The sequence below is a fragment of the Impatiens glandulifera genome, chromosome 8 (assembly GCF_907164915.1).
Source record: "Impatiens glandulifera chromosome 8, dImpGla2.1, whole genome shotgun sequence".
Lineage (NCBI taxonomy): Eukaryota > Viridiplantae > Streptophyta > Magnoliopsida > Ericales > Balsaminaceae > Impatiens > Impatiens glandulifera.
Window position 1 is genome coordinate 25587605 of NC_061869.1, and position 16198 is coordinate 25603802.

The 16198-nt window shown below is 37.4% G+C and overlaps 1 protein-coding gene across 1 annotated transcript; it reads left to right on the plus strand.

Moving 5' to 3' along the window:
* Positions 1 to 6624: 6624 nt before the first annotated feature.
* Positions 6625 to 7005, plus strand: LOC124913215 (uncharacterized mitochondrial protein AtMg00810-like). The gene has a single exon (XM_047453812.1). It carries the CDS (start codon positions 6625 to 6627, stop codon positions 7003 to 7005), a length of 381 nt encoding a protein of 126 aa, XP_047309768.1.
* Positions 7006 to 16198: the final 9193 nt, after the last annotated feature.

Here is a 16198-nt window from a genome sequence, read left to right on the forward strand (position 1 = left end):
AATCGGTTTGGTTGGTTTGGTAACCGAAAATAAATGAAGAACACAAGACACATATTTTATGAATATTCGGAGATAAAACTCCTACTTCACCCCTTCTTCTCAAACAATGAGCAGAATATTTACTAAGGAATATTCCACAACCCAATACATAACACAATCGAGTCTTATTTACTGCTCGATGTTCACTTTATTATACTCACACAGTATTGTAATACACTTTTACAAATATGTAAATACATAGAACTTTTCATTTCGTTCTTATCACTTAATAGTTTGGTAGTTTTCTCAAGGTATGTTAGCAAGAGTGAAAGGATCACGCAAGGAGTTTTTCTCTCTCTAACTTTGTAATCTGATAGCAAGTCCTGGAGCGTATGACTATTCTTCAACTCTACAACTTCTTCTTTTTATAATGGAAATATGACAACAACCATATTTCTCTCTCATCTGGTGATTGGTCAAAAGGAGTCGTGCCGGTCTGGATTAGGTAACTTGCACGCTTTGTCTTTGTACACATGGTATTTGTGTAGTGGGCGGCCGCCTGCCTCTTAAAGGTTACTTGTGGACTTAGGTAAGGCCAGGTAATCATTATCCTGCCCCATGCCCGGTTTCGGATCCTTCTTTTGCATATTACCAAGGAATATTTTGATTGTCTTAACACGTTATCTTCAATGTATTCATTATCGTTTGGATGATTTGCCCGTTGGAGTTATATGGTAGCTTTACGTTTTTCAAGAGGTTGAACCAGCCAGATATGTCCGACCGTATATTTTTGGTTTGCAGTTCATTTAATAATCGAAGATGAAGGAATTTAATTAACCGGAGCTCATTTAATAACCAAAACTAATTTATGACCGAAGTCACTCCTCATTTAATGCCGAAGTATTTAATTAACCGGCCATGCTTCATTATAATACCGGTTGACCGATCTTCACTTCAGGAGCATTAAGTGTCGGTTGACCGATCTCCTCTTCGGGAGCATTAGTGATAATTGACCGATCTCCTCTTCAGGAGCATTAAGTGTCGGTTGACTGATCTTTCATAGATCCGAAGTCGGACTACCGGTCAAGCTACCGAACCGGTATCCACGGCCAAGCCGATCTCGCCTACAAGTAAATTTCGGTATTTTGCTCAGCTTCCCTGAAATAGAAAAACTTTATTAGAATTCGGTGAGATTCGATCCATGGTCACCTGTGTGACAGACATGAGTGTTTACCACTACACTACAACACATTCATGTTATATTTAAACCAATTAATATATTTGATATGACTTAGCGGTTTAACATATATATTTATTTGAAATTAGTTTTATTTATTCATTAAACTTTTCATAAATTCTAACAATTATATTCTAACAATTTCTTCCTTTTTGATTATTTAGAATAAATATTCAAAACTCGTAATTGTTGGCCGGTTTAATGAGCTTATATTTGTTTGGCCGGTTTAAAGAGCTTATATTATTTGTTTGGCCGGTTGAAAAAGTTGAGGAAAATTATAAACGGTTTTGTATGTTCTAACACTAACTTATGTGTTTAAATATATTTTATATTGTATATCTTATAGTACTCTTACCAAACTCCTTATTAAAGACTCTACAATTAAAGAGCAACACACTTAGTCTCTTGATTTTTATATTTCATCTATTAAGTGTACTTAAAATCTTTACATATTCTAACCTTTTAGTTTTTCTTATTTTTGTATAAATTCATACTCTTTGTTAGAAAAAATTAAGTAGATTAATTTTAAACCGGCCAAAGAACTTAATCAGTCTCAATTTTCTTGTACATGTATAGATCTAGCCGCATCATACCAGCTGAAGCACATGACTCAATGATCCTGTCATAATCTGTGAAACCGGCTGAACTCCTTCAACCAGATCGGCTAGTAAAAGTGTCATCATCCGGCTGATTCATCCGGCTGATTCATCCGGCTGATTCATCCATCTGACTCATTCTTTATTGAAGATCATAATGTTCAACGGAAAACTTTGAAAAGTGATGAATCTGAGAAGATGACGTAATACGATTATATAAAGATTTCTCGGAAATATACAAGAAGAAAAGATCCGGATCAGAAGCATGCAACGAAAACAATGATGAACTGTTTATCTAAATCTACAAGCAACATCTAATTCAGGCGGCAGACCTAGTGCATGTACGCCATGTGTCCAAAATGCAAATCGGCCTAAGTTCATGGTTGACAAGTGTCCAAAATGACAAAACGTGCACGCAATCTAAACATGACCAGCTCAGCTTCAGATGACCAATCCAGCGGAGAGAAAATTATGACCATTGTCTCATTTTTCATATAAATAGAAGCTCATGGTGCCGAAGATATACACGCGTGAAATCACTACGAAAAGCTTATATAAGAGAGAAGTAACAACAACATAAGATTCTACGCACGACCTCGAATAGTGTTTGAAATTCTCGAAAGTGTTTTTGTATTATGTGTGTATTTTACCATTGAGTGAAAAGTATTGGATTACATCATTTTGAGTGTTGTAACCGACGAGCAGTAAATAAGACTCGTTCAGATTGTGTGTTGTGGTTGTGTAATATTCCTTAGTGAATATCCTTCTCATTGTTTGAGAAGAAGGGGTGACGTAGGAGATTAAACTCCGAACATCTATAAAAAATCCTGTCTCGTGTTCTTTACTTTCATATTCTGGCTTACTCACTCAAACCTAACTGAAACATCTAAACCGAACCGAAATAACTAATAACTTCCTAAACCAAACTGACTTTCTTCTTAAACCGATATCTCCTAAATACCTTCCAAACCGAACTGTGTGTCACTTCAAGTTGAAACAAACCACTTCCACACTTGATCCCAGTTCAAGAGTTTTGTGACATCTTGTGTAGTGTTAAGAAGCGGTTCTAGTCTCTAACCGGACTATTACCAGTGTGTGTGTGTTGTGTTGTTAAGCGTTCACCCTGAAAAGCCGAACCCCGGTCCTCCAAGGGCGATCCCGATCCTAACACTCTTGTAATTATAATAATACACAAAAATACATTCTTAATATACATCAAGTTCTTGTTTACTTATCTTTTCTAACTTAGTATCAGAGCCATTATTAGGTTTAACAAGCCTCTATATCCATGGCCTCTTCTTCATCATTTTTTTTGCTTCAACCACTCTTCTCTTTCACAATCTCACATCCATTAAACTCGATCATAAAAACTTTTCTTATTTGGAAATCTCAAATCTTACCTACCCTAAAGTTTATGGCCTATATCTATATATTACTGGAAATAATTCTGCTCCTGAAGCCTTTTTGCAAGTCGATACTGCTGATGGATTTAGTGTCCTCATTCCAAATCTTGCTTTTACAATCTGGGAGGAACAAGATTAGATGATACTTTCATGGATTCTCTCTACCTTTTCAGAATCCATCATAGCCCAAGTGGTTGGTGAATCATGCACTAAATCTAAAGCCCTTTGATCTACTTTAGATTGCACATTCGCCTATCAAGTTCGTTTAATGTAGCTTCGTCTTCAACTTCAGATGGTAAAGAAGGACTCACTCTCGATGGCCGAATATTTATAGAAAATAAAATCAATCATCGATAGTCTCACTGGTGCTAGGAAAAACACATCTCTAGATGATTTCATCCTTTATTCTTTGGGAGGACTTGGTCCTGAATACGAATCTCTCACTATAGTGGTAACCACTCGCACCGACCTCATTGCCATCGAAGACGTCCAATGAATTCTTCCTACACATGAGATTCGCCTTGAATAACTCCACTCTAAATCTCAAACCGCTAATCTTGCTTTTGGATCGAGAAGGATTTCAAAACCATCTCACTTCTAACGATCGCGACTTTCGGTCTCCTTTACGAGTGATTATAGTGTATAAAATGAAACTGTCAATAGATTAAACTCCCATAATTCTAATGGATATCAAATAAATAGGTCTTTAAGTTCATCTAAATTTTCACACTCTGACCGTGCTTCTACTATCGGGTTAGGGTGTCCTTCTACTAATGGGTCTTTTACTTTGGGTCATGGGTCTCGTAGGCCCAATAGAAATAAAATACAATGTCAATTGTGTGATTGTTTTGGTTATGCGGTTAATGTTTGTCGATCGGGACTGTTTTGTAAGATTTGCAACTTTACAGGTCATTCGATTGAAACTTGCCGACGTCGTCAGAATTAAAATTCAACGACACACTCTGCTATGATGGCTAGACCTTTTCCTGTTTATGACTCGGCCTGGTATCCCGACTATGGTGCTACTGACTATTTCACGACGAATCTTGACAATTTTAGCATCTCAACTCCATATAATGGTACATAAACTATTAAAATGGGAGACGGTAACCCTCTTCATATTTCTAATATTGGAAAATCATTCATTCCATGTTCTAATAAAAACCTTCATCTATGTAATATATTACATGTCCCATTAATAACCAAAAATATTCTAACTGTTTCCAAATTTTCTATCGATAATAATATATTTTTTGAATTTCATCCAAATTATTGTATTGTCAAGGATCAAGTCACGAAGAGGGAACTCCTTCGCGACACACTTAAAAAGGGCTATATCGCCTAAACTCAACCGTCAACCCTCCGTCCACTCATCAAGCTCTTATTGGAACTCGTTCATCTGTCAACTCTTGGCATCATCGTCATGGACACCCTTCATTATCAACATCAACCTTTATTATGTCTTCTTTTTATTTACCTATTATTGGCAACAATAAATCATGTTTTTGTGAATCTTGTAAATATGGAAAAGCACCAAAAATTCATTTTTCTGTTTCTCAATCTCGTTGTAAGTCTCCATTAAAATTAATACATTTTGACGTTTAGGGTCCAACTCCTCTTTTCTCTACTAACGATTTTCGATATTTTGTCCATTTTATCGATGACTACAGCCGCTTTACTTGGCTATATCCTATCTATAGAAAATCTGATGTCTTGTCAGATTTTATTAAATTTAAGACACTTGTTGAAACTCAATTCAACACATCTATCAAAGCTCTATAATCTAATTGAGGAGGAGAATATAAGAGTCTTAAATATTATCTTGAAACTCATGGCATCATCCAACACCGTCTATCACGCCCTTATACAAGTGAATAAAATGGTGTTTCTGAACGCAAGATTCTACACCTTACAAAAATGAGTCTCACTCTTCTTGCTCATGCTTTTATTCCCCTATCGTATTAGGATGATGTAATTTTGACAAGTATGTATCTCATTATCGTCTTCCTTCAAATGGTAAGCCTCGTTAATCTCCCTTTGAAATTCTTTTAATCGTCCTCTTAACTATCTATTCCATAAAAAATTTGGATGTTCTTGCTTTCCTCTCACTCAATCATACAACTCTCACAAAATGATCTTCGAACTCTAAAATGTATTTTTCTTGGCTATAGTTTAAATCACAAAGGCTATCGTTCCCTACACCTTCCTTCCAACATAATATATCTCTCGTCACGTTACTTTTGATGAACAAACATTTCCATTTAAAAGTACATTATTAGAATCTACCAATCTTTCTACACCATTGGTCTCACCAACACCGCACTTTCATTTTCTTCCACGTTCATCACCTCCAATCTCCCCAATTTTAACATCACAAATCCGTGAAGTACCATCTTCTCAAACATTTGAACACTCTTCATCATCATCAAACTCCAACTATTCATCTTCACCAACTAACTCGCAAACATCAAACTCCTATCAACCATCATCAATAACCAATTCATCCTAAATCAATCCTTCTACTCTCACACATGAACTTTTCGCCATTATACATGCTCCTGAATGTTCTTCTCATCATATGATCACACGTTCCAAAAATCGTGCCCTTCACAATACTAACATTGCCACCATGTCCACCTCTCCATCCACATATTTCTCCACCGCCAATAAAGATACTCAATGGCGTTCTGCCATGGCAAGTGAGTTTAATGCTCTAATTCAAAACAAGATGTGGTTTCTTATTCCTCGATCCTCACAAAATATCATGGGTTGTAAATGAGTTTTCAAAATCAAACAAAGAGTTGATGGTTCCATTAAACGTCACAAGGCTTGTTTAGTTGGGATTTCATCAACAAGAAGACACTGACTATCTTGAAATATTCATCCAGCTGTCAAACATACTACCATCCAAACCATCCTCTCACTTGCCACCACTCATTGATGGCCTATTCATCAACTCGATGTTAACAATGCCTTTCTACATTGAACTCTACACGAGGAAGTTTTTATGTCTCAACCGCCTGAATCCACTCATCCTAATTATCTTAATCATGTGTACAAACTTCACAAAGTACTCTATGGACTCAAACAAGCTCTCCGTAAATGGTATACTACCTTGAAATCTACTCTTCTTTCCATTGGTTTTCAAGAAACCAAAAATGATTCTTCTTTATTCATTGACCACTCTCCACAAATTACATCGTTATTTCTTATCTACGTGGATGATATTATATTCACTAGTAATTCTTCCTCTCACATCTCCTCAATCATCTCTCAAATTAACCACATTTCCACTCTTAAAGATTTAGGTCCACTACACTATTTTTTCGAGATTGAAGCTCATATATCTTCATCCGACATTTTTCTCTCTTCATCAAAATATATCAATGAAATTCTTATCTGAGCCAATATGAGTGAGTCAAAACCTCTTAATACTCCAATCTCTTATGGGTCATCTTTATTTCGCCATGATGGCGACACTCTTCCTGAACCAATTTTGTACGGCAACATTATTGGTGCTCTCCAATATTTGGTGCATACTCGACTTGAACTAGCATTTGGTTTCAACCGTGCATGCCAATTCATACAGTCTCCTACCACCACTCATTGGTCTATAGTAAAAAGATTACTCCGCTACCTTCGTCATACTCCTCATCATGAACTCCTCTTTCATCAAACATCTTCTCTCGATATATCTTCCTTTACTAACTTCAACTGGACTGGTTGTCCGGACGATCATCGCTCCACAACTGGCTACTGCATATTTCTTGGTGTCAATGTTATCTCTTAGAATTCAAAGAAACAACAAGTTATTACTTGGTCTAGTACCTAGCCTGAGTATCGATCTCTATCTCATGCCACTACTAAACTCATCTGACTCCAATCCTTGCTACGTGAACTTTGCATCTCCCCACTTCAACCTCCCACTCTATGGTAACATTGGTGCTGCATTTTTATTGGCCAATCCAGTTTTTAATGCACGTAAAAAATATATAGAGATTGATTTTCACTTCGTTCGCGAAAATGTTGCTCAGAAATCTATTTTCAACCGATACATACCTACTGATGATCAAATTGTTGACATCCTTGCTAAAGAACTTGCATCAAACCGATTTGATTTATTATTTAACAAACTCACAGTGTGTGCCTCCCCATAATCAGATAAAAGATTATATGAATAATGCAATAAATACCATTATCAGATAAAAGCATAATCAAAAGAAAAGAACAAAAACACCTTTCAAGAACAAAAAATAAAAATAAATTCAGAACAACACAAAACATTTCTTCCTTCCCCGTAAGATGAAGACTAATCTTTTTCCTATCCTCCTTTCTCTCTTCCCCCTTTTTAACATCATCTAGGAAGAGAATCAACAACAGACTCTAGGACTAAAGTTAGAGCCGAGTTGAACTCGTCCCTATTTCTCTTCTTCGATCTGAGCCTGTTCACCCTAAGGACATAATCGACAACCTTCTGGTTGTTCAAGATTTTGGAAGAGGAGTGAAACCTGTGACCAGGTTCATCAAGAAGACAGCAAAGGAATGCGCAAAGAGGAGTGTCATAACCAAAGATCTTCTTCCGGAGCAGATCATTTTGACCAGGTTGTTGAAGAGGAATTTTGACCAGTTGATGGCTACACCCCTTGTGATGGCCACATTATTTCAAAGACCTTCGTACAGTAGATGTAGGAGGAGTCTTTAGCAAGAAATGATTTGGAGATAATGTCGTTATGTAGGGCATACTCAACTTTCAAGCAGTTACTCTTCCCGTGATACTCAACCAGAAGAGTTTCCTCTTCGGAGGTTTGATCTGAAAAGACATTCATCATTTCAGACAGAATCTCATTTGAGGAAGAAGGAAACTCATGGATTCCTTCGGTTGGGAGTCTGAAGAAGAAGCCAAATGTTTGTTCAGATAAGCAGATGTCTTTTCCAAGAATATTCGCACGAATGTGTTTGCTATGGTAAAAGCTAGCGGATTCGAAGAACTCACGAACAACTTGTTCGTGATAAATGCAGTGAGGGAAAAGAAACTTCTTCAACCCAGAGGCTTTCAATAATTCAAACATTTGAACCATTTCAAGAATCGTCAGAGTAGAAATATATTTGAAATCTACTTGAAGGGATTTTGAAGTGAAAGAAGTTATTTTGGCAAGATGAACACAAGAATTTGACAATTCTAATTTTAGAGAGAGAGACAAGGATTTAGGAGTACTCAACCATTTGAGTGACACCATTCATTAAATATCAGAAAGCTAACGTGTAACAATTAATATTTAATGATTATACCAACCGTCAAAAATTTCAGATACCTATTTCCAAGGGACATGTCTATCAATTAATATTAATCATGAAACTACACAGTCAATATTAGACGTATAGATGAAAGTTATCAGAAATTTTAGTCACTTTTGAAAAATTGAGAGACACCTGTCTTCAATCTATTTAAGAAGTGACTGGTTTATTTTTGGTGGGAAAATAGTACATAGACAGATACCTTTGCAGATGACAACTATCCAGATAGCTAGAAGATGAAAAGTCTAAGTACACAAGTAGTTAGACGTTTAATCTACTTTTCATATTCTTCACTTCTAATTGGGAAATCCGTCTATTAGACGCAAGCGTCTAATCACGTGTCTTATAAACATCTAACGTCTATTAGAGGGAAACATCTAATTACGCATGAACAACATGTATTAGATGTGTGTTTGGTTAGACGTGAGCATCCAATTGCTCTTGTCATAAAAACGTCTAACGTCTATTAGACGTATACGTCTAACCGTGCAGGTTAATTAACCAAGACGTGAGTTCCCGAGAGAAGATAAAAACTGCTTGAGTAGACGCACGTCTAAGTAGTTATGCTTCTTAAACTTCTAGTCCATTGGATGTATTGAGACCTCTGTCTTTATGTCTGTCCAGTTACGTTTGAACCAATGTTCCCTCTCAATTTATGCACATAACAACATCAATCAAGATCAACAAGTCCTAAAATGTTTCTAAAGTGAGAAAACTTAGCTTCGGGTAGAGGCTTCGTGAAGATGTCTGCCGTTTTTTGATCTGTTGGGATGTATTCAAGACAAATTTGCTTTTGATATACATGCTCTCGAATAAATTGATGCCTGATTTTGATGTGCTTTGTCCGAGAGTGCAAAACTAGATTATAGGTGATAACGATAGCACTTGTGTTGTCGCAGAAAATTGGGGATTCTTCAGCTTCAATCCCATAGTCCCTAAGCTGTTGTTAAATCCACAGAAGCTGAGAGCAACAACTACCAGCAGCAAGGTACTCTGCTTCAGCTGTAGATGCGGCAACAGACGTCTGCTTCATGCTGAACCATGAGATAAGACAATCTCCAAGGAACTGGCAAGTTCCACTCGTTTTTTTCTATCAATTTTGCACCCTGCATAATCTGCATCTGAAAAACTAGTCAAATTGAAACTGGAATCTTTCAGATACCACAGTCCCACATTTTGAGTTTCCTTTAAATATTTCAGAATGCGTTTAACAACAGTAAAGTGAGAAATTTAGGATTATCCTAGAATCTTCCACAGACACCAACATCAAATTGGATATCTGGTCTACTAGTAGTAACATATAGTAGTGACCCAATAAGACCTCTATAGGATGTGACATCTACACTTTGACCACCATCATCTTTGTCCAATTTACTAGAGGAGCTTATTGGAGTGGCTGCAGCAGAGCAGTTCTCCATCCCAAACTTCTTTAGTAACTCTTTGATATACTTGGCCTGATTGATGAAGGTTCCTTTCTCCAGCTGATAAATTTGGAGACCAAAGAAGAAAGTTAATTCTCCCATCATGCTCATTTCAAATTAGTCCTTCATTAGCTTAGCAAATTTCTCATACAATTTGGGGTTAGTTGATCCAAATATAATATCATCAACATATATTTGAACAAGCAGAATGTGAGAATCTGTTACTCTTTAAACTATAACCGAGCCTTTCGAGTTCTTTGATTCAAGAAACGGGTTCTTGATTGTTGGGACCAAGGATGAAATTCAATACTCAAACGCAGCGGACATGGAGTGATGAGAGAATTCGAGGTTAAAGAGAGAAGAAACCGGGGTGAGAAGATAATACCACTAGAATACACTTAGTAGTCCAAGAAAGAGGTTAAGGGCCGAGAGAATAACTTAGAGCAACAAGTTTCACAAACTTCAATTCATAGCCCCAAAAAGTGGGGTGGGCATCAGCATTTATAGAGGCTGAGTTACCCAAGAGTATTCGGTTACCACTTGTTACAACAACTTTTAAAAGAATAACAGAATTCGGTTTAAGAGAAACAAGAGAGAAAGGAAACAAAACAGAATTATTCAACAAAAAACATAGACCGGCCCAAGTGTTCCATAGGATCGAGAAGGGTGCACTTTCGTATTCGTGGATCGTAACATCAGCTCCCCCATCAGAAGTTCGTCGCCCTCGACGAAAAGAACGTGGACTGGTCAACCTCTAATGTGCATCTTCAATCTTCAAAAAACTATTGCTTTGGTTGGGCTTGGGCACATTCAGCAAGAGTCGCAGCATTGGACCGCATTTTCTTAAAAAAACTTTCGGCAGAATTCTTTCAGTAGTGGAACTGGCCGGGTCCTTGTGGTCTTTTGTGTTGCCGGGTCACTTGCCAATCCGCCCATGTGAGAAATTTTTGTGCACCCAAGGTCGAGTTTTTCAATGTTTAGAGCTGACCTTTGTTGCTGCAATGTCTCCAGCACCTGGTGCAAAAATAATTTCTTCCAACTTCGATTATAATCTATAATGTTATCAAAAATCCAGGCCAAGTCTTTTTCCCTAACCAGCATAACAACGACATCGAAGGAGCCATAACTTCTAATTAGATCTTCAGGAATATTTTCCAAGGTTATTGCCGCGAGGGAAACAGTTTGGTCTCCGGGCTTACTCTTTATTTGTATTTTGGCAGCAACACTACATTCATTTAAAGTCTTTTCCAGCTGGTTTCCATGCATCAAAGTGGCTTGCGACCGAGGAATACCCTTTAGGACCGTGGTTCTGTCTTGCATCTCATAAGATAGGGTCAAGTTTTTGAAGTCCCAAGATGACGGGCCTAGAGTAATCAATCATTTAATGCCCAACACAATATCATATCCGTCCATGGAAATTACCTTCATTTCTGTTTGATATTCATTGCCTTCCATCGACCACTTCAAGTTTTTGCAAACACTAAAGCATAACACATTAGACCCATCGACCACTCTAACCGATTGCACCCGGGTTTCAATGCTTTTGTGATCTATTTTATCCAAAATCTTGCTATTGATAAAATTGTGGGTGCTACCTGTATCAATCAGGATCACTACCGGTAGATTCCCAACTTTGCCAAGAATCTGGAGCGTTTGAAAAGCTTTAGAACCGGTCAAGGCATGTAAGGATATGGCTGGTTCATCCCTTGGGCCGAACAACGAAGGTAGATCATCAAAAACAGGTTCTTGATCGGGTTCTTGGTCTTCTTGATTGGCCGAGACCATGAATAACTTTGATTTACACCTATGGTTTGGTTGCCATTTTTCATTGCAAGAGTAGCATATGCCCTTCTTTTGCTTTTCATCCATTGAGGCTGGGTCTAATTAATTGCTTAACATGGCCCTGGTTTGCACTTGAAGAGGACCCATATGATAAATTCTTAAAGTCGGTATTTGTGCTCGGCCAGGGTGTGTTGATATTCGATGGCTTGTGTAGCAATTGTGCTTCGGCGCTATACAAGTGCCCGCTGCACATTAGGGACCGATTCGTTGCTTCTTGGACCTTAGCCATGGCCATGGCTTCGTTTAAAGAATCTAGGAAATGCAACCTGATGCAGTTCGCAATCTCTTCCCTTAGACCGGACAAGTAGTAGTCTATGACGTAGTCCCTTGGTATATGTAATAACTTTTGAGAGATCAACATGTACCGAAGATTATATTCTTGAACCGAACCAACCTGTTTCAAATTCATTAGCTGCCTCATTGGAGTGTCGTGTATAGAGGGCCCAAATTGCGCCAAGAGGTCTCTTTTGAACACATCCCATGACAATGCTTCCTTTTGGTCGCGGTTCTGAAAATATGACCCCTACCACATTCTTGCTTCGCTAGAAAAGTGAATGGGGGCGATATCTAATTTAGTGTCATCCTTGGTCTTGTCTACCCAGAAGAATTGCTCGGCGGATATCAACCAACCCTCGACATCCGACCCATCAAATCGAAGGAATTCGACCTTGGTTAGCCGAGTGTGAGGAACATAATAGTGGTCGTGGTTCTGGCCAGGGTGCTGGGGCCTAAATGGAGGATCGTGGCAAGAAGGCTCATCTTGATCATCGAGGCCGGCACGGGGATCTTGGCCCTTACCCGACGCGACACTTTCGATTGCTGCAAGTCTTTCTTCAGCGACATTGAATCTTCCGTCTATATTATTGCTTAGTTCAGCCATCTGCTGTTTAAGAGCACCATGCAAGGCAGCCTATTCAGTCATGTGTTGGTGTAAAATTGCCTACGTAGCTGCTGAATGTTAGGACAATCCTTCAATTAAGAACTTTAATGCTTCCATTTCTGTTTGCTACTAGTTTCTACCATTTGGAGAATTGCCCAGCTCTGATACCTATTGTTACGCTTTAAACTATAACCGAGCCTTTCGAGTTCTTTGATTCAAGAAACGGGTTCTTGATTGTTGGAACCAAGGATAGAATTCAATACTCAAATGCAGCGGACATAGAGTGAGGAGAGAATTCGAGGTTAAAGAGAGAAGAAACCGGGGTGAGAAGAGAATACCACTAGAATACACCTAGTAGTCCAAGAAAGAGGTTAAGGGCCGAGAGAATAACTTAGAGCAGCAAGTTTCACAAACTTCAATTCATAGCCCCCCAAAGTGGGGTCGGCATCAGCATTTATAGAGGTTCAGTTACCCAAGAGTATTCGGTTACCACTTGTTACAACAACTTTCAAAAGAATAATAGAATTCGGTTTAAGAGAAATAAGAGAGAAAGGAAACAAAATAGAATTATTCAAAAAAAACATAGACCGGCCCAACTGTTCCATAGGACCGAGAAGGGTGCACTTTCTTATTCTTGGATCGTAATAGAATCTTTAGTGAATCTAAACAATATTTTATCCACAGTTCCAATAATAAAATAACGGTCAAACATAAATTTAGTTAAAGTGTCATACCAAGCTCTAGGAGCTTGTTTCAAACCATACAAAGCTATGCAAAGTTTAAAAACATGATTTGGTAAAGTATGATCTACAAAACTAGGAGGTTGCTCAACATAAACATCTTCATTTAATTATCATTTAAAAATACACTTTTCACATCCATTTGAAAGACTTTAAAATTCTTAAATGATGCATACGCCAGGAAGATTCTAATTGTCTCAAGTCTTGCTACATGTGCAAAAGACTCATCAATGTCGATACCTTCCTCCTGTCTGCATCCTTGAGCAACTAAACGGACTTTGTTTCTAATAACCAAGCCATCTTCACTAAGCTTGTTTCTAAATACCCATCTTTTTCCTATGAATGACTGATCAGTCGGTCTAGGAGTTAGATGCCACACTTTATTTCACACAAATTGGTTTAACTCCTCCTGCAAAGCATTGATCCAATCTGGATCAACCATTGCTTCACCAATTTTCTTTGGTTCAATTTGAGAAATAAATGCAGAATTGGCCATTTCATTCATCAATTGACGTCTTGTCCGTCGAGGAGAGAAAGGATTTCCGATGATCAATTCTGGTGGATGATTCTTGTTCCATCTGAAGTTGGATCAAAAGGGATTGATCATCTGACTATGTAACTCCACGACGTCCGAACTCTCAACAGTTTGTTGAACAGGAGTTTGTACATCTGGTTGGATTTCAACCGGATCAGCCACATGATCAGACAATGACATCCATTTATCCAGAGCTTCATCATTACTTATAGACTTAAGACTAGTCGCTTCTAATATGTTAGCAAGGTCAATAGGATCAATGGAGTTACTCTCAATAGGCTCATCAAATATAACATGAAGGGATTCCTCAATAGTTTGAGTTCTGTTGTTAAATACTCTGTAAGCCTTGCTTACTGAGGAATATCCCAGCATGAATCCAGCATCTATTTTGGCATCAAAAGCGGTCAAATAAACCATTCCATTGTTATGAATAAAACATTTACACCTGAATACTTTGAAGTATGAAACTGTGGGAATTCTCCCATAATACAGTTCATAATGAGTTTATCAAAATATTTGTTAATTATTGACCAATTTTGTGTGTAGCAAGCTGTATTTATGGCTTCTGCCCAGAACCTCTGAGGTACGTCTGATTCAGCTAACATGGATCTCACAGTTTCCTTTAGAGTCCTCACTCTTCTCTCAGCAATGCCATTATGCCGTGGAGTTCTGGCACTAGATAACTCGTGCCTAATCCCAAACTCCTCGAGATAAGAGGAAAGGTATCTGTTTGTGAACTCAGTTCCCTGATCACTTCTAATGCAAGAAATATTCAAAGATTTCTGATTCTAAATTTTTTTAAATATTCTAATCAAGTTTTTAGTAGTTTTATCATTTGATTGTAAAAATGCTACAATGTAAATCGTGAAAAATCATCAATAAGAATTAGGGAAAATCTCATTCCTCCTAAGCTCTTTACAGGAATTGGACCAAACAAATCCATGTGTAACAGTTCTAAGCAACGGATGGATTGAGATTTTCCTATACTTTTGAACGATGATTTGCCCTGTTTGCCTAACTGGAAAGCATAACATATTTTGTCCTTAGAAAACTATAATTTAGGTAATCCAATAACTAAATTGTTTGAACAAATGTTGTTGATGGTTTTAAAATTCAAATGGTTTAATCTTTATGACATAACCATTTTTGGTCATTCTTGGCAATCATGTACATAGGATCAAATGATTCTTTTTGCCAATTCATTTTATATGAGTTTCCTACTCTACTACCAGTTAATAAAGTATTACCATGTTGATCCTTAACTAAACATGCATGAGTTTAAAAATCAACTGACAAACCATTATCACACAACTGACTAATACTAATTAGGTTATAGCACAAATTGTCAACAAGTAACACGTCATTAATGGTTAGATTACCATGGATAATCTTACCCTTACCCATGGTATTACCCTTCTTGTTGTCATCAAAAGTATTCTTAGGTCCAGAACAAGCTGCTATATTAGTGTGAAGTCGTTTGTTTCCTGTCATATGCCTGGAACAACCACAATCAAGATACCATACAGATTCCTCGAGATCATCATTAACTTGTACCTACACAAAATAATATTTACAATCTTTTGGTACCCACATTCAATTGGGTCCTCGATCAATTAGTCCCTTAGCAATCCATATTTGAGTTATTTTGATAGATTTCCCATATTGTGTTGTGATTAATGCGTATGATTTTGACATAGCAGACGCCTTCCTACTAGCCATTGATCCCTTAGTCTTTGAAGATGATTTTCTTTTATAAATTCTTGACTTCTTGGAAAGTTTTAGATTTCCAGACTTGCTAACTGCTTCTAACTTATTTTTCAACCAGTTAACAGTCGGCAGAACATAAGTTATTTCATTCTTCAAAGCTACCTCTTCATAAATGGGATCAGATTCAATATCAGTTAATCTCCCTTTAACAAAGCTTATTGGCTTAAGCTTGTTAGCTACTGAGTTTGACTTTTTGCAGGATCGGTTTGGGTCATTGCCATCAAATCCTAAACCGGATCTAGATCCAGCAGGTTTCAACAGACTAATCTGATGTTTAACAGCTTCTCTAGAACTTGTCCAAACACTGACAACATAGTTTAACATTTTGCTTTCAGAAGAAAAAGTTTGAATCTGTTCCTTGAGCATCTCATTTTCGGATGAGATCTCTACTAATTTATTTTCAAAAACATTTGATTCAGACGTTTTATGTGAAGAAGAAATATTGGCCTCATATTTTACTTTCATTTCATAAAAAGAATCTGACAACTTCTTGTACTCAATGG

Excerpts from the sequence above, each read along its gene's own strand:
- LOC124913215 (XM_047453812.1), top strand. The coding sequence starts at position 6,625 with ATGAGTGAGTCAAAACCTCTTAATACTCCAATCTCTTATGGGTCATCT.